Source organism: Lampris incognitus, chromosome 11, assembly GCF_029633865.1.
Source record: "Lampris incognitus isolate fLamInc1 chromosome 11, fLamInc1.hap2, whole genome shotgun sequence".
Classification (NCBI taxonomy): domain Eukaryota; kingdom Metazoa; phylum Chordata; class Actinopteri; order Lampriformes; family Lampridae; genus Lampris; species Lampris incognitus.
In genome coordinates, this window is record NC_079221.1 from 56,692,144 (window position 1) to 56,712,344 (window position 20,201).

Genomic DNA, 20,201 nt, shown 5'->3' on the forward strand with positions numbered 1-20,201 from the left:
AAAGCAAATTTGAAATTTGAGAGCGAGAGCGAGACAGAGAGACAGAGTGAGAGAGACAGAGACACAGAGAGACAGAGAGAGAGAGCCAGAGAGAGAGAGACAGAGAGAGAGAGAGACAGAGAGAGAGAGCGAGAGCGAGACAGAGAGACAGAGTGAGAGAGACAGAGACACAGAGAGACAGAGAGAGAGAGCCAGAGAGAGAGAGAGAGAGAGAGAGAGAGAGAGACAGAGACAGAGACACAGAGAGACACAGAGAGAGAGAGCCAGAGAGAGAGAGAGAGAGAGAGAGAGAGAGAGAGAGAGAGAGAGAGAGAGAGAGAGAGAGAGAGAGAGAGAGAGAGAGAGAGAGAGAGAGAGAGAGAATGAGAGCATCCAGCAGAAACCCTACATGCTGAATTCTGTAGAATGATTCTGAAAACACAAAGGAAAACACCAAACAACGCATGTAGGGCAGAATTAGGCCGGTTTCCATTACTGATAAATGTACAAAAAAGATCTCTAAACTTCTGGATGCACTTAAATACAAGCCCAACAAATACGTTGCACTTTAAAGCTCTGAAAACCCAAGAACTGAACCCCGAAAAGAGTCCCCTGAAGCAGCTGGCTCTGAGACTCACTAACCCTTTAACAAATACTAAGACCAACCAACCTCCGGCCAGCACTGCATCCCAAACAAAGATTACAATAAATCAGCTACAAAACAAACCAACATGAGGATAAATCAGACTATAAAACAAACCAACAAGAGGATAAATCAGGCTGTAAAACAAATCAAGATGAGGATAAATCAGCTATAAAACAAAGCAAGAACAATTATGTGAAACACTGGAACGCTGAAGTCAAAACTCAAAACAAACTAGAAGTCTATCGGGCCCTAAAAACAAACTTTGATTTGGAAGAACACCTCTTAACTGTCAGAGACAGGAAGCAGCGACAGACCCTCACCAAATACAGGCTCAGTGACCACAGTCTCGCCATTGAAAAGGGGAGACACAAAAAGACGTGGGGGCCAAAAGAGCAATGAACATGTGGTCAGTGCATGACAGATGAGGTGGAGACAGAGGGGCACCTCCTCCTTAAATGTGACAAATTTGAAAAACAGCGCCGGGCTTTTGTCAAGGAACTGGAACATGTGACTCCAGAGTAGCAGGACATGGACGACGCAGGTAAGCTGCAGGTGGTCCTGGGAGGGGGGCAGCGGCGAGCATTGCAGCAAGATTTATATTATCTTGCCACCACCTGAGAGACAGTGGATGACGGCACCTATTGCTACTGTTGTTGTTTAATATCATAATCATTGTTGTTGTTGCTGTTATTATTATAATCATTGTTGTATTGTGTTGTTGTTGTTGTTTTACATGCTTTGGCAATATGTACACAAACGTATGTCATGCCAATAAAGCACATATTGAATTGAATTGAGTGAGAGAGACAGAGAAACACTGAGAGAGACACAGAGAGAGAGAGAGTGAGAGAGACAGAGAGAGAGAGTCAGAGAGACAGAGAGAGAGACACAGAGACAGAGAGACACAGAGAGACACAGAGAGTGAGAGAGACACAGAGAGACAGAGAGAGTGAGAGACACAGAGAGAGAGTGAGAGAGAGTGAGAGACACAGAGAGAGAGTGAGAGAGACAGAGAGACACAGAGAGAGAGTGAGAGAGACACAGAGAGAGTGAGAGAGACAGAGAGACAGAGAGAGAGTGAGAGAGAGAGTGTGAGAGAGAGAGAGACAGAGAGAGTGAGAGAGACTGAGAGGAGACATGGTTACAATGTTTTCAATATTTTAGAAGTCTTGAGGTCAAAGGTCAGCCCTGTTGGAACCATTAATACTGGAACCAGACCCAATATGCTCACACACACACACACACACACAGTACAGTAACATTCCATGTGATTATATTTCCAGCCACTTTCAGAGGTCAAAACATTCAATTTGTGTCCATATGGATATTTACCTGTCTGTCTGATTGGTCTGTCTGTCTGTCTATATGCATATATGTGTGTTTTACGGATGTTCTATTCAATAGAAAGCAGGACAGAGTGCTACAGCCAATAACATTTCAATCCCTAAATCACTAAGTTTACAAACTAAAAGCAGAGAGGGGGACCGGTTGGTGTTCCTAAGGGTGTGCAGGCTGTTGCCCTGCAGGCTCCTGGCCCCTGTAGGCTCGGCCTTCCGCTGGGGTTGCGGTGCTTTGGGCTCCGGCTGTTCTCTTGGTCATGTGGTGTCTGCGCGACTGCAGGGCCTGTGGGTGGCCGCAGAGCCTGTCTGCTGCTCGGAGGCACGACGGCAAGTTGTGGATCTCAGACAGCAGAATCTATTGGGACTAATCGTACACACTGCTGGCATCTGCCCCACACACTCCCTAGAACACTCTCTGGATGACATCCTTCTTCTTAGTACATCTCCCCCCTTTTTCTCTTCTCCTTTATTGCTCTGGGGTTACTGAAGTGTCTTGTGATGTAGGCTGAAAGCTACAGCCTACCGATTCCTGCATACATGACCAACCTCAGATAAGCCCCTCCTGGCGGTATTGACCGGACTTCACTTGTGGAGTTGGCGTAACCTGGGCAGCACTCAGCTGGCTAAAGCCTAATGGGACCGCGGACTGGCGGTTATAAAAATCCCACACATCCCTGGCTCGTAAGTGCCGAACAAGTGGGCAGTCCAGACTCCTAATCCGACCATCACTTGGGTGCAACCTGTGGCGGATCCCATCGTTTTCACTCTTGTGTTGCCATGGAACTAGATCCTCCCAGACCAAGCAGTGTGGACCAGCGCTGCGACCTGATCACCACTTTAATCAAGGCTTTAGCGAATGGCTCCGAGAGTTTTTCAAGGACCGTGTTTTGCCCCATTATTGCTAGATACATGTTGTCATTTTTTGTTTCTCGGTTTCCTTGTTTCACTTGTGGTGATTGTCTCCCTCTTGAAGACGCTACAACTTGGATATCACTGCGCTCAGTGAATCCATGCTCCTGGGTGAAGGCTTCCTGAGAGAGGAAGGAGGAGGGTAAACCTTTTTCTGGAAAGGCTATCCCCTTAGTGGACAACATCAGCATGGTGTTGGACTGGCAATCAAGAACAGCATTCTACCCAGCCTCACTGAAACACCCACCGGGCTAAGTGAGAGGCTAATGACCCTCTGTATCCTCCTAGCAAAGGCACGTTATGCCACTCTGTTAAGTGCATATGCACCACCACTACCATCTGACAATGGTGTGAAGGACAGCTTCTACCAGCAACTAGATGAGGCCCTTCATCATATCCCAAAAAAGAAGAAGCTCCTTCTTCTGGGAGACTTTAATGCTAGGGTAGGAAAGAACAATGGTATATGGAGTGAAGTACTGGATAGGCATGGGTTTGGTCAGGTTAATGCAAATGGTCTGAGGCTGCTAACACTTTGTGCAGAGCATGACCTCACCATTATGAACACACTGTTTCAGCAGAAGATCTGGATGCACCCACGATCTAAACACCGATTGACTATATCATAACAAGGTGTACTGACATTAGTGATGTCTTGCTGACCCAGGCCATGGGAGGTGCAGAATTTTGGACGGCTCACCGTCTGATCATGACTAAGCTCCACATCAAAGTGTGGCCCCCACAGGGTCTCAAAAAAGCAACTGAACTGTGCTAAATTGAAGTCCGCCCCAGCATGGAATGAGTTCCGCTGCTCTGATGGCACTAGAGTTCGAGGCCATTCTGAGTTCTGACAATTCCATGGATCAGAAATGGACCTCCCTAACCTCATTGCTACATCAAGCAGCAATTGACTTTATAGGCTACAGAGCCAGAAAACATCAAGACTGGTTCAACAAGAACTCTGACACCATCACATCCTTGCTGGAAACCACGCATAGGGCACAGGGCTACTCTCAACTGCCCTGCATCCTCCATCTTTCGGCAGCAGTGGCAAACAGCATGTAAAGAGGTACAAACAACCTTGCGTACTCTGCAAAATACATGGTGGATGAAAAAAGCTCATGAGATTTAAATTATATGCTGACAGAAATGATATGCTCAACTTCTACAATTCTGTAAAGACTAGTTTATGCGGCCCTAGGAACTGCTCTATCACACCCTTAAAATCAGCAGACAGACTGACAACCCTGAAAGACCAAAAGCGGATCCTGGCACGGTGGGCTGAACATTTTGAAGCCCTACTTAACCAGCACTCACCAACCAACCAATCCATCCTGGAAGAGCTGCCATCCATCCCAGACCTTGACCACTCAGCAACTTTTCAAGAAGTACTTGCAGCCATCAACTCCCCCAAAAACAATAAATCCACCGGCAGTGATGGTGTCTCAGCAGAACTTCTAAAACAAGGAGGATACTTGTGCACCAGAATGATCTATCAGTACATCCTGCAGGTCTGGGACTAGGACAGTGTCCCTCAACAATGGAAGGGTGCTAAAATTGTCACCCTGTACAAAAACAGGGGTGACAAGTCCACCTGCGGCAACAGTTGTGACATATCCCTACTAGCTGTTACAGGCAAGGTCCTAGCAAAGGTTATGCTATGCAGGATGGTGATGCACTTAACGGAACATCTGCTGCCGGAGTCACAGTGCAATTTCAGGAAGAACAGGAGTACTGTGGATATGATTTTCACAGTAAGACAGCTACAAGAAAAGTGTCGTGAATGACATTAGGAAATTTTGCTGGCTTTTGTCAACCTCTCCAAAGCTTTTGACACTGTGAATCGAGAGCTGCTTTGGAAAATCCTGACAAAGTTTGGCTGTTCAAGCAAATTGTGAACATTGTATCACAGTTCCATGATGGGATGGTGGCACAGGTGGCCATAGGAGGACAGGAATCGGCACCTTTTAATCTATATACACTGGAGTGAGGCAGGGGTGTGGGCTGGCACCAGCACTCTTCAATATTTACCTCCTATGTGTCACAAAACTTTTTCATAAAGATCTAGAAGACAGTATAGGATCACAATAGACTTTAGGCTAGATGGAATCCTCTTCCAACATCCGAAGGTTCCAGGCAACCACCAAGTTGTCTGCAGTGCAGGTCCTTGAGCTACAGTACGCTGATGACTGTGCTCTTGTAGCTCACGCACCAGAAGACCTGCAACCATCCTTGCCGCAGCTGTGAATGCCTACCGCAGGCTGGGTCTATCAGTCAACACCACCAAGACTGAGGTGTTATGCCAATGGAGGTCCAGCCTTCCACCCACTACGCCTGTCTTCAGTATATAGAACACCAACCACTCGCAGTTGCTCCATCTTTCAAATACGTGGGCAACATCCTTTCTGAGGGTTGCAACACTGATCACGAAACTCATAATAGAATCAAACAAGCCTCTGTAGCCTTCGGCAAACTCCCGATGTAAGAACTTCCAAAACAAACATCTCCACCTGCACACCAAAATTGCCATTTACAAAGCCGTCTGCATCACAACTGTCCTATACAGCTGTGAAGCCTGGGTCACAAACAGCCACCACCTAAGGTTGCTGGAGCGGTTCCACATAAGGTGTCTGCAGCGAGTCATGGGGATCAAGTGGCGTGACCATGTTCCTCATGCTGAGATTCTTGCTCGAACAAACTGCATGAGCATAGAAACCACAGTCACTGAACACCAAATGCGCTGGCTTGGGCATGTCATCAGGATGCCTCAAGAACTCCTGCCATGTCAAGTCCTGTATGGCCAGCTTCATCTGGACCACTGGTCTGCAGGTGGTCAGAAGAAGCGATACAAAGACCAGGTAAAAACAACGCTGAAGAAGTGTTGTATCGACCCCTTGAGACTCGAGCAAGCTGCCATCAACCATTCCAACTGGCAGGAGATCTGCCACAGAGGTGTAGAACAGCTGGACATGGAGAGGAAGGTGAAAAAACAACAGAAACGACTGAGGAGACACACAACCATGCCTGCCCCACTAACTCACACTTCATATGCCCAGCGGGCAATAAAACTTGTGGCTCAGGAATTGGACTCTACAGCCATCAAAGAACACGCCGTTAACGAGCAGGGACTGGACTACCAGCAAGCAAGCAAGCGTGTGTGTGCGTGTGCGTGTGTGTGTGTAAGAGAGCGAGAAATACATTGGCCATGAATTTCAAGAATGTGATGCAATTTATGGATCCTTACACTCCACCAACAAACACACACACACACACACACACACACACACACACACACACACACACACACACACACACAAAGTATAAACACAGACACTAAATACAAAGTATCTCTGCTCTGTCTCTCTCTTTCTCACAAACACACACACACACACACACACACACACAAAATCGCTCTCTGGGTCTGTCTGAGTGTGTAATGACTGCAGGGACAGGTGAGAGCTCTCTGTTCCCTAGCAACAACTGTCACCTCAACCACCTGTTGACCCATGTCATCACCAGCCACAGGTGTGTGTGTGTGTGTGTGTGTGTGTGTGTGTGTGTGTGTGTGTGTGTTTTCGCCAGCTCTGAACCATCATGGTGTTCATGTTCAGAAGACAAACTGTGGCCACATTATTTCTATTAATGGACGTCTCTTCATTCACAGTCAGAACTGCTCTCTGAGGGATGTAGAACAAAGTCGACTGACTTCATTCATGGTTTTAAGTCCAAGTCCAGTAAAGTCCATCACCAACCTGGCTGGTTCTAGGTCACATTCAGACTAAACACAATGATTCAGTATTCTCTGAACAAAGATATGACCAGTATTTTAACACAGTAAACCCATTACGCCAATAAATCAAGTCATTTACAGCCAACTGTGTACTAAAACAACCAGTTTGTACTAGTACAGTACTAGGCCATAGGAGGTTGTACTAGTACAGTATTAGGCTGGTTGTACTAGTAGAATACTAGGCTGTAAGAGGTTGTACTACTACAGTACTAGGCTGTTGGAGGTTGTACTAGTACAGTACTAGGCTGTAGGAGGTTGTACTAGTACAGTACTAGGCCATAGGAGATTGTACTAGTAGAGTATTAAGCTGGTTGTAGTAGTAGAGTATTAGGCTGTAGGAGGTTGTACTAGTACAGTACTAGGCTGTAGGAGGTTGTACTAGTACAGTACTAGGCTGCAGGAGGTTGTAGTAGTACAGTTCTAGGCTGTAGGAGGTTGTACTAGTACAGTATTAGGCTGTAGGAGGTTGTAGTAGTACAGGGCTAGACTGCAGGAGGTTGTACTGGTACAGTGCTAGACTGCAGGAGGTTGTACTAGTACAGTACTAGGCTGTAGGAGGTTGTACTAGGTGATGTGTAACAGGAAGTTGTGCGACATCACAGTAAGAGCTCACAGTCACTCCTGCTGTGCTGCACACACACTGATGAGGGATTCAGACAGACTGCACGTCTCTTCCTCAGAGTGGCTGGAAGACAGACAGAGTGACCGCAGGGTTCCCTTCATCTATAGGTGCATTTGTAAAAGACACAACAACGGACAAAAAGAAAAGACATCGGCTGTCACCAAAGAAGAAGAAGAGGGAAGAGAAATGCTGCCGCGCATCACCCAGGTGCTGCTACACACTGGGTGCTATATACATGTAATGATTATTATTATTATTATTATATTATCATCATTATTATTATATCATTATTGTTATCATTATTATGATGATGATCATCATCATCATTACTATTATTAACATTATATACTGTTCACATGCAGGTGAAACTGCTGGAGGAAGATTGTTCTGTTCATTCAACTAAACCCGCCTGTTCATCTCCAAACACACACACACACACACACACGGCCCATTACATGTGTAACCAGCCACTGCAACTGTTTCCTGTCTACAGACAGCTGGTGTCTGGACAATGAAAAGTGATCTACACAGAGATCTGAAACACGTGTTCCATGTCATACATGTGCTCTCTGTCTCTCTCGCTCTCTGTCTCTCTCTCTCTGTCTCACCGTCTCTCTCTCTCGCTCTCTCTCTCTCTCTGTGTCTGTCTCTCTGTCTCTGTGTGGACACCTTTAGTACTGAACTCAGAGATATGGAGGGTGAGGTTAAAACACAAGTCCTTAACAAACAAACATGAGTTCACCTTCTAGAGGGCCATGTGAGAAACACGCTGTCACGGGACCTGTGTGGAGTGTATCATCATAATAACAATAATAATAACCCATCCATCAACACGTGTGTGTATATATAGCCATCCATCATCCAAACCACTTATCCTGCTCTCAGGGTTTCAGGGATGCTGGAGCCTATCCCAGCAGTCATTGGGCGGCAGGCAGGGAGACACCCTGGACAGGCTGCCAGGCCATCACAGGGCCAGTAATAATAATAAGAGTTATATCAATAAGCCAGGAACAGATATAATAAGAGTATTAATAATAATATGAGTTATAACAATGAGCCAGGAACAGATATAATAAGAGTAATAATTATAATAAGAGATATAACAATAAGACAGTAAGAGATACAATAATAATAATAAGATATATAACATTAAAACAGTAAGAGATATAATAAGAGTAATAATAATAATAAGAGATATAACAATAAGACTTTGAGATATAATAAGCGTAATAATAACAATAAGAGTTATAACAATAAGCCAGTAAGAGATATAATAAGAGTAATAATAATAATAAGAGATATAACAATAAGACAGTAAGAGATACAATAAGAGTAATATTAATAATAAGAGATATAAAAGGAGTAATAATAATAATAAGATATAACAATAAGACCGTAAGAGACAGTGATAATAATAATAACAGATATAACAATAACAGAGTAAGAGATATAATAAGAGTAATAATAATAATAATAAGATAACAATTAGACAGTAAGAGATATAATAAGAGTGATAATAAGAGATATAATAAGAGTAAAAATAATAAGAGATATAACAATAAGACCGTAAGAGACATGAGAGTAATAATAATAATAAGACATAACAATAAGACAGTAACAGATATAAGAGTAGTAATAATAATAAGTTATAACAATAAGACAGTAAGAGATATAATAAGAGTAATAATAATAACATATAACAATAAGACAGTAAGAGATATAATAAGAGTAATAAGAGATATAACAATAAGACAATAAGAGTAATAATAATAAGAGATATAACAATAAGACAGTAAGAGATATGAGAGTGATAATAATAATAAGATATACCAATAAGACAGTAAGAGATATAATAAAAATAATAATAATAATAAGATATAACAATAAGACTGTAAGAGATATAATAAGAGTGATAACAATAATAAGAGATATAACAATAAGACAGTAAGAGATATAAGAGTAGTAATAATAATAAGTTATAACAATAAGACAGTAAGAGATATAATAAGAGTAATAAGATACAACAATAAGACAGTAAGAGATATAATAAAAGTAATAATAATAATAATATAACAATAAGACTGTAAGAGATATAATATGAGTGATAACAATAATAAGAGATATAACAATAAGACAGTAAGGGATATAATAAGAGTAATATTAATAATAAGAGTTATAACAATAAGACAGTAAGAGATATAATAAGAGTAATAATAATAAGAGATTTAACAATAAAACAGTAAGAGATATAATAAGACTAATAATAATAAGAGAAGCGCTATACAAACTCAATATATTGAGTTTGTATAGTGCTTCTCATCTGTGGCGACAGATTTCAAAGCGCTTCACAGATTGTGTGTGTTTGTGTGTGAGTGTGTGTGTGTGTGTGTGTGTGTGTGCGCGTGTGTGTGATTTCTGCTGAGTCAGTAACCTCCAGAAGGTCTCTCTCTGTGTGGTTGGAAGTCATTTCTGATGATGTCATCACTCTGAGACAGACCAACAGGCCAGGCTAATGTGTCAGCGTGCTGAATGAGTCACATGTTGTGGAGATGGAGGGATGAGACAGGAAGAGAGAGAGAGAGTGGAGAGAAATATACACAAAAACGCAGATAGGGTTTTCTTCCTCACCAGGCAAACGTATTTATTTTTATCAGCGTGAACTTTGTGTGTGTGTGTAGGTGTGTGTGTGTGTGTGTGTGTGTGTGGTTGTCAATAGTTAGGTGACAACTATGAACTTAGTGCACGCTGGCTGTGACATGACCAACAGACTTCTCATCATCGACTTAAATAATACTGTGAAGGGTGTCTGGGTTGCGTGGCAGTCTATTCCAGTCCCTACCAACACGGGGATCGCCAGTTCGAATCCCCGTGTTACCTCCGGCTTGGTCGGGCGTCCCTACAGACACAACTGGCCGTGTCTGCGGGTGGGAAGCCGGATGTGGGTATGTGTCCTGGTCACTGCACTAGCGCCTCCTCTGGTCGGTCGGGGCGCCTGTTCAGGGGGAGGGGGAACTGGAGGGAATAGCGTGGTCCTCCCACGCGCTACATCCCCCCGGTGAAACTCCTCACTGCCAGGTGAAAAGAAGCGGCTGGTGACTCCACATGTATGGGAGGAGGCATGTGGTAGTCTGCAGCCCTCCCCGGATCAGCAGAAGGGGTGGAGCAGAGACCAGGACGACTCGGAAGAGTGGGGTAATTGGCCAGGTACAATTGGGGAGAAAAAGAGAGAAATCCAAAATAAAAATAATAACAATAATAATATTGTGAATATTCTGCATGTTGCAGGGAAAACCTGCTGTAGTTCAGACACTACTGGATTCAGTGAGGAGTTTCACCAGGGGAACGTAGAGTGCGGGAGGATCACACTACTCCCCCCAGTTCCCCCTCCCTCCGAACAGGCGCCCCGAGGGACCAGAGGAGGCGCTAGCGCAGCGACCAGGACACATACCCACATCCGGCTTCCCACCCACAGACACAGCCAATTGTGTCTGTAGGGACGCCCAACCAAGCCGGAGGTAACATGGATTCGAACCAGCGATCCCCGTGTTGGTAGGCAACAGAATAGACTGCCACACCACCGGGACGCGAGGGTCAGCAGGTTAAATGACAGCTAACCTGTAAAACACAACACATGGGTCGTCGCTGGCAGCTGTCACCCAGGATCTTCTGTATTGATGAACAAATAGAAATAAATAGATTTCTATGCATATATGTATGGAGCTGATCCAGATGGGAAAAGGTCCAAATATATCTATATAACTCTGTCTGGTCACGTGGGTATGTGTGTGTGTGTGTGTGTGTGTGTGTGTGTGTGTGTGTGTGTGTGTGTCTGTCCACAGTTAATCTCTCATACTACTGAGCCTGTCAGCACAGTGATGACTTTATGATGAAGAAGCTCTTGTGGTTGCAGTTATTCAGAACCTTTGAAAAAGCTGTTTTACACCACAAGTGAGAGCTAACTCCTCAGTTGGTCTCTTTAACACCACAAGTGAGAGCTAACTCCTCAGTTGGTCTCTTTAACACCACAAGTGAGAGCTAACTCCTCAGCTGGTCTGTTTTACACCACAAGTGAGGGCTAACTCCTCAGCTGGTCTGTTTTACACCACAAGTGAGAGCTAACTCCTCAGCTGGTCTGTTTTACACCGCTAGTGAGAGCTAACTCCTCTGCTGGTCTGTTTTACACCGCTAGTGAGAGCTAACTCCTCAGCTGGTCTGTTTTACACCGCTAGTGAGAGCTAACTCCTCAGCTGGTCTGTTTTACACCACAAGTGAGAGCTAACTCCTCAGCTGGTCTGTTCTACACCACAAGTGAGGGCTAACTCCTCAGCTGGTCTGTTTTACACCACAAGTGAGGGCTAACTCCTCAGCTGGTCTGTTTTACACCACAAGTGAGGGCTAACTCCTCAGCTGGTCTGTTTTACACCACAAGTGAGAGCTAACTCCTCTGCTGGTCTGTTTTACACCGCTAGTGGGAGCTAACTCCTCAGCTGGTCTGTTTTACACCACAAGTGAGAGCTAACTCCTCAGCTGGTATGTTTTACAACACAAGTGAGAGCTAACTCCTCAGCTGGTCTGTTTTACACCACAAGTGAGGGCTAACTCCTCAGCTGGTCTGTTTTACACCGCTAGTGAGAGCTAACTCCTCAGCTGGTATGTTTTACAACACAAGTGAGAGCTAACTCCTCAGCTGGTCTGTTTTACACCACAAGTGAGGGCTAACTCCTCAGCTGGTCTGTTTTACACCACAAGTGAGAGCTAACTCCTCAGCTGGTCTGTTTTACACCGCTAGTGAGAGCTAACTCCTCTGCTGGTCTGTTTTACACCGCTAGTGAGAGCTAACTCCTCAGCTGGTCTGTTTTACACCGCTAGTGAGAGCTAACTCCTCAGCTGGTCTGTTTTACACCACAAGTGAGAGCTAACTCCTCAGCTGGTCTGTTCTACACCACAAGTGAGGGCTAACTCCTCAGCTGGTCTGTTTTACACCACAAGTGAGGGCTAACTCCTCAGCTGGTCTGTTTTACACCACAAGTGAGGGCTAACTCCTCAGCTGGTCTGTTTTACACCACAAGTGAGAGCTAACTCCTCTGCTGGTCTGTTTTACACCGCTAGTGGGAGCTAACTCCTCAGCTGGTCTGTTTTACACCACAAGTGAGAGCTAACTCCTCACCTTGTCTGTTTTACACCACTAGTGAGAGCTAACTCCTCAGCTAGTCTGTTTTACACCACAAGTGAGAGCTAACTCCTCAGCTGGTCTGTTTTACACCACAAGTGAGAGCTAACTCCTCAGCTGGTCTGTTTTACACCACAAGTGAGAGCTAACTCCTCAGCTGGTCTGTTTTACACCACAAGTGAGAGCTAACTCCTCAGCTGGTCTGTTTTACACCACAAGTGAGAGCTAACTCCTCAGCTGGTCTGTTCTACACCACAAGTGAGGGCTAACTCCTCAGCTGGTCTGTTTTACACCGCAAGTGAGGGCTAACTCCTCAGCTGGTCTGTTTTACAGCACAAGTGAGAGCTAACTCCTCAGCTGGTCTGTTTTACACCACAAGTGAGAGCTAACTCCTCAGCTGGTCTGTTTTACACAAGTGAGAGCTAACTCCTCAGCTGGTCTGTTTTACACAAGTGAGAGCTAACTCCTCAGCTGGTCTGTTTTACACCACAAGTGAGAGCTAACTCCTCAGCTGGTCTGTTTTACACCACTAGTGAGAGCTAACTCCTCAGCTGGTCTGTTTTACACCACAAGTGAGAGCTAACTCCTCAGCTGGTCTGTTTTACACCACAAGTGAGAGCTAACTCCTCAGCTGGTCTGTTTTACACCACAAGTGAGAGCTAACTCCTCAGCTGGTATGTTTTACACCACAAGTGAGAGCTAACTCCTCAGCTGGTCTGTTTTACAACACAAGTGAGAGCTAACTCCTCAGCTGGTCTGTTTTACACCACAAGTGAGAGCTAACTCCTCAGCTGATCTGTTTTACACCAAAAGTGAGAGCTAACTCCTCAGCTGGTCTGTTTTACAACACAAGTGAGAGCTAACTCCTCAGCTGGTCTGTTTTACACCACAAGTGAGAGCTAACTCCTCAGCTGGTCTGTTTTACACCACTAGTGAGAGCTAACTCCTCAGCTGGTCTGTTTTACACCACAAGTGAGAGCTAACTCCTCAGCTGGTCTGTTTTACACCACTAATGAGAGCTAACTCCTCAGCTGGTCTGTTTTACACAACAACTGAGGGCTAACTCCTCAGCTGGTCTGTTTTACACCACTAATGAGAGCTAACTCCTCAGCTGGTCTGTTTTACACCACAAGTGAGAGCTAACCCCTCAGCTGGTCTGTTTTACACCACAAGTGAGAGCTAACTCCTCAGCTGGTCTGTTTTACACCACTAATGAGAGCTAACTCCTCAGCTGGTCTGTTTTACACCACTAGTGCGAGCTAACTCCTCAGCTGGTCTGTTTTACACCACAAGTGAGAGCTAACTCCTCAGCTGGTCTGTTTTACACCACAAGGGAGAGCTAACTCCTCAGCTGGTCTGTTTTAAACCACAAGTGAGAGCTAACTCCTCAGCCGGTCTGTTTTACAACACAAGTGAGAGCTAACTCCTCAGCTGGTCTGTTTTACACCACAAGTGAGAGCTAACTCCTCAGCTGGTCTGTTTTACACCAAAAGTGAGAGCTAACTCATCAGCTGGTCTGTTTTACACCACAAGTGAGGGCTAACTCCTCAGCTGGTCTGTTTTTTACACCACAAGTGAGGGCTAACTCCTCAGCTGGTCTGTTTTACAACACAAGTGAGAGCTAACTCCTCAGCTGGTCTGTTTTACACCAAAAGTGAGAGCTAACTCATCAGCTGGTCTGTTTTACACCACTAATGAGAGCTAACTCCTCAGTTGGTCTGTTTTACACCACAAGTGAGAGCTAACTCCTCAGCTGGTCTGTTTTACAACACAAGTGAGGGCTAACTCCTCAGCTGGTCTGTTTTACACCACTAATGAGAGCTAACTCCTCAGCTGGTCTGTTTTACACCACAAGTGAGAGCTAACTCCTCAGCTGGTCTGTTTTACACCACAAGTGAGAGATAACTCCTCAGCTGGTCTGTTTTACACAAGTGAGAGCTAACTCCTCAGCTGGTCTGTTTTACACCACAAGTGAGAGCCAACTCCTCAGCTGGTATGTTTTACACCACAAGTGAGAGCTAACTCCTCAGCTGGTCTGTTTTACAACACAAGTGAGAGCTAACTCCTCAGCTGGTCTGTTTTACACCAAAAGTGAGAGCTAACTCATCAGCTGGTCTGTTTTACACAACAAGTGAGAGCTAACTCCTCAGCTGGTCTATTTTACAACACAAGTGAGAGCTAACTCCTCAGCTGGTCTGTTTTACACCACAAGTGAGAGCTAACTCCTCAGCTGGTCTGTTTTACACCAAAAGTGAGAGCTAACTCATCAGCTGGTCTGTTTTACACCACAAGTGAGGGCTAACTCCTCAGCTGGTCTGTTTTTTACACCACAAGTGAGGGCTAACTCCTCAGCTGGTCTGTTTTACACAACAAGTGAGGGCTAACTCCTCAGCTGGTCTGTTTTACACCACAAGTGAGAGCTAACTCCTCAGCTGGTCTGTTTTACACCACTAATGAGAGCTAACTCCTCAGTTGGTCTGTTTTACACCACAAGTGAGAGCTAACTCCTCAGCTGGTCTGTTTTACAACACAAGTGAGGGCTAACTCCTCAGCTGGTCTGTTTTACACCACTAATGAGAGCTAACTCCTCAGCTGGTCTGTTTTACACCACAAGTGAGAGCTAACTCCTCAGCTGGTCTGTTTTACACAACAAGTGAGAGCTAACTCCTCAGCTGGTCTGTTTTACACCACAAGTGAGAGATAACTCCTCAGCTGGTCTGTTTTACACAAGTGAGAGCTAACTCCTCAGCTGGTCTGTTTTACACCACAAGTGAGAGCCAACTCCTCAGCTGGTATGTTTTACACCACAAGTGAGAGCTAACTCCTCAGCTGGTCTGTTTTACAACACAAGTGAGAGCTAACTCCTCAGCTGGTCTGTTTTACACCAAAAGTGAGAGCTAACTCATCAGCTGGTCTGTTTTACACCACAAGTGAGGGCTAACTCCTCAGCTGGTCTGTTTTTTACACCACAAGTGAGGGCTAACTCCTCAGCTGGTCTGTTTTACACAACAAGTGAGGGCTAACTCCTCAGCTGGTCTGTTTTACACCACAAGTGAGAGCTAACTCCTCAGTTGGTCTGTTTTACACCACAAGTGAGGGCTAACTCCTCAGCTGGTCTGTTTTACACCACTAATGAGAGCTAACTCCTCAGCTGGTCTGTTTTACACCACTAGTGCGAGCTAACTCCTCAGCTGGTCTGTTTTACACCACAAGTGAGAGCTAACTCCTCAGCTGGTCTGTTTTACACCACAAGTGAGAGCTAACTCCTCAGCTAATCTGTTTTACAACACAAGTGAGGGCTAACTCCTCAGCTGGTCTGTTTTACACCACTAATGAGAGCTAACTCCTCAGCTGGTCTGTTTTACACCACTAGTGAGGGCTAACTCCTCAGCTGGTCTGTTTTACACCACTAGTGCGAGCTAACTCCTCATCTGGTTTGTCTCCTAAGTCTGAGTACCGGCGAAGAGGAGATACGCCTGCTGGACATCTGAACTCTCCTGGTGTTTAAATCTGGGAAACCTGTAATTTTAACTCTAATTTTTGGGTGAATTTCGGTAGATGACATTGACTTGTGTGTATCCTCATGCTTCTGTGACACACACAAGCCCCAGAAAATACAGATGCAAAGAAAGCTGTTTGAGAACATCAGTAATAACCTGAACACAGCCTCTGTAATCTCCATCACTGTGGACTCTACTTTACTATTTAGTCTCCCAAACACACTTCACTGGTTTAATAAGTCCAATCACAACTACAGATTTAACATGAGACCGCTCTCTCTCTGCCTCTCTCTCTCGCTGAGTCTCCCTCTCTCAGCCTCTATCTCTCTCTCTCTGCCTCTGTCTCTCTCTCTGCCTCTATCTCTCTCTCTCTGCCTCTATCTCTCTCTCTCGCTGAGTCTCCCTCTCTCTGCCTCTATCTCTCTCTCTCGCTGAGTCTCCCTCTCTCTGCCTCTATCTCTCTCTCTCTCTCTCTCTCTGCCTCTGTCTCTCTCTCTCGCTGAGTCCCTCTCTCTGCCTCTATCTTTCTGTCTCTCTCTGCCTCTAGCTCTCTCAGTCTGTCTCTCTCTCTCTGCCTCTCAATTCAATTCAGTTCAATTCAATATGTGCTTTATTGGCATGACATACGTTTGTGTACATACTGCCAGAGCATGTAAAACAACAACACAACAGCAACAATGATTATAATAAAAATCTCTCTATCTCTCTGTCTTTCTCTCTCCCTCTCTCTGCCGCTATCTCTCTCTAAGTCTCTCTCAGTCTATCGCTCAGCGTCTATCTTTGTCTCTCTCTCTGCCTCTCTCTCTAGTCATATTGTAAGTCCATTGACTGTGTCCCTTCTATTCTATTAATACACTCCAGGCAACCAGTCTGCTTGCTCTATTACCATCTGACACACTCCCAGACTTTCCTGTCGCGTGTGTGTGTGTGTGTGTGTCTGTGTGTGTCTGTGTGTGTGTGTCCTCTCTCCCTCTGAGAGTGATGGTGCTTTAATTGGGGTGATATCATGTTTTGGAAAGAAGGAAAGAACGAAAGAAAGACTGTAGGAAAAGTCATAGTCAGGTGTTGTAAAGCAAACAGTCATTAGGATTTAATTGATTTTGGTCTTGATTGAAATTATGTTCAGATTGAAACTCAGAATTTCCAAAAGTGAGATTAAATTATGGTTTAGAAATTGTGAAAAGCATCCGGGTAGCATAGCAGTCTATTCCGTTGCCTACCAACAGGGGGAATCACCAGTGCAAATCCCCGTGTTACCTCCGGCTTGGTCGGGCATCCCTACAGACACAATTGGCCATGTCTGCGGATGGGAAGCCAGATGTGGGTGTGTGTCCTGGTCGCTGCACTAGCGCCTCCTGTGGTGGGTTGGGCGCCTGTTCAGGGGGGAGGGGGAACTGGGGGGAATAGTGTGATCCTCCCACGCACTACGTCCCCCTGGTGAAACTCCTCACTGTCAGGTGAAAAGAAGCGGCTGGTGACTCCACATGTATGGGAGGAGACACGTGGTAGTCTGCAGCCCTCCCTGGATCAGCAGAGGGGGTGGAGCAGAGACCGGGATGGCTCGGAAGAGTGGAGTAATTGGACAAGTACAACTGGGGAGAACAAAGGGGACAGTGAGGAGTTTCACCAGGGGGATGTAGCACTCGGGAGGATCACGCTATTCCCCCCCAGTTCCCCCTCCCCCCTGATCAGACACCCCGACCGACCAGAGGAGGCGCTAGTGCAGCGACCAGGACACATACCCACAACTGGCTTCCCACCCGTAGACACAGCCAATTGTGTCTGTAGGGATGCCCGACAAAGCCGGAGGTAACACGGGGATCCGAACCGGCGATCCCCGTGTTGATAGGCAACGAAACAGACCGCTACACTACCCAGACAGTTTTGGGCATTTTTAAGCTGTTCAGGCACCATTTGCTGCTGTCGGGAGGCAAGCTGCTGCTGTGGTGCTAAGGGTACTGGCTGACAGGTTGGTTTGTGTGAAGGACGTGTACATGACCGACCAAAGGTCGTGTGTGAGAAGGCGGGACCTGAAGAGAAAGGTCAAAGCAACGCAAAAGCACACAACGAATGGCGACTGCAGAAAGCAAAAGCTGAATCACAGGCACTTCTTGCGATTTAGAAATCCCAGCTGGACGCATTTTTTTAGGTCCCAAAAAAAAAGGACAGATCCGGGAAAGAGAGGATGTAAGGTCACCCTACAGTATTAGTACGCCACAGTATTATCAAGGTACTGCAACCAGCCAGGGAATCTTTGTGAGGAACTAGTACTGGTATTATACTCATAACTACTAAAAGTATTTCTTTGGAACCGTTCAAAATATTTTCAAGTCATGGTTGGTTTGTGCTCAAGAGTGTGAATTATACAAACAAGTGGGAGGGTCAACCTGTTCTTCAGGGCGTAAAGGGAAGCCAGTACAGTGCAGGCGCGTGTTTCAGTGAACTGAAGTCTAACAATCTTTACAGTATCTCGCCGTTTAACGTAATGTCTGCAGTCTGTAGGTAATGATGAATCAAATCCATTACACTAGCTCATGGGCCATGTTCCACACAACAACTTCTGTAGTCAGGGGTCACCAGCAAAGTCTTCTAGAGTAAAACTGCTAGCAAGTCAGCCCCACCACCAGACAACAACAGCAGACCATCATTTCTGCTCAAACATGGAGACGCACAATGCTGTACCAACCAAAGACACTGCCAACATGTCAGAGAGGTATGCAGGTGTGTTACTAGCAGAGGCCTGTGCCTGACTAACATTACAGGCACAGACCCAGTAATCTGTATTTGTCATCCGTGTTCTTACTGTGAAAATTGTCTAACAGAAAGAATAAATCAACGTTCCACACCATCTCATTCATCCTCATCATAATTCATCGTAAGTCCTAGCATATTAATTGGGAACAGTACAGTATGACTGTTGCACATCCAATCAGTTTCTAAAAGTACTATCATCCTAAATATCTGGTATGATAATAGCGTGATCCTCCCATGCGCTACGTCCCCCTGGTGAAACTCCTCACTGTCAGGTGAAAAGAGGCAGCTGGTGACTCCACATGTATCGGAAGAGGCATGTGGTAGTTAGTCTGCAGCCCTCCAGCAAAACAATCCAGTGAGTCAAGTAAATTCTTTATGAGACAGTGCAAGCCTGACTCATGCCATAAGCCAGGGGTCCCCAATAGGCGGCCCGCGGCCCATGTCCGGCCCGTGACGGGTTGATTTATGGTCCGCGATAATTTTTGGAGAAATGCCAGAAGGAGGATTTTTTTTATTTCCCTACCAAAAAAATTTAAAAAAATTAAATTTCTTAGTAAAAGTAAGACTAGTAATATATCGAAAAATAGATGAAAAATCTCTGTTTAAATTATAATACCTGCAACGTATCGACACCAAAACAAACTAACGAACAACATGTTGCTGGAGGTTGAGTGGCCCGTGGTTTTAAAAGTGGCCCGCTATGAAAAGTAATTGGGGACCCCTGCCATAAGCAATCATCAGCTGTCAATAGCTACTCGAGGAAAGGACATACCATTTACTGACAAATACCAATCTACAAAATCACCGCTGTCCATCCCCGAATTGCACTGACCAGCAGTTGCAGACATAGATATAAGCACCTATCTTGTAATTATAAAGAAATCATGGCAATAGACAAATACCCCCCCCATTGGACTGTTAGCAAGCACGTGTTTTTGAAATTTTTAATGTTGCACCTCTCCCTTCCCCATTGGACGTTGTGCACACGATGTGCATGACAAGGCAGTAAATGGTATGTTCTTTCCTCAAGTAGCTTTATTGACAGCTGATGATTGCTTATGGCATGAAACAGGCTTGTACTGCGTCATAAAGAACTTTCCCTACCATTGAGTGTTTATATATATATAATACACACACACACACACACACACACACACACACACCTGGAATGATGGCAAACATCTTTAAATGAAGTCTCCTTTGTAACTCACCTCTTTGCTACTAGGTCCTGCCTGATCACTGTCCTCCTCTTGTCTGCTGACTGTCATTCTGACCTCCCTCTGCTTCCTTAATACAACAGCCTATAAATGTAAAACTCATCATCATCCATACTATCCTGCTCAGCATTAAGCCTGCTTGACAATCATATAAAATACAGGTTGCATTATCATCTCTAAGTCCTAATTCTTACAAGTTTCTTATATTACTCTTTTTTCAGCACCAAAAAAGTGCTGGATATCTCCCCTCCTCTTGCTCATGTTGACTCGGTGAATG

At 45.1% G+C, this 20,201-nt stretch overlaps 1 protein-coding gene across 1 annotated transcript in view; it reads right to left on the reverse strand.

The window, feature by feature from the left end:
* LOC130120432 (kalirin-like) overlaps positions 1-19,975 on the reverse strand; it is a 168,045-nt gene extending 148,070 nt beyond the window's left edge. The window contains exon 1 of the mRNA XM_056288967.1: positions 19,919-19,975. Within this exon, the coding sequence (XP_056144942.1) occupies positions 19,919-19,975 (57 nt within the window). The remainder of the gene's footprint in view (positions 1-19,918) is intronic.
* Positions 19,976-20,201: the final 226 nt, after the last annotated feature.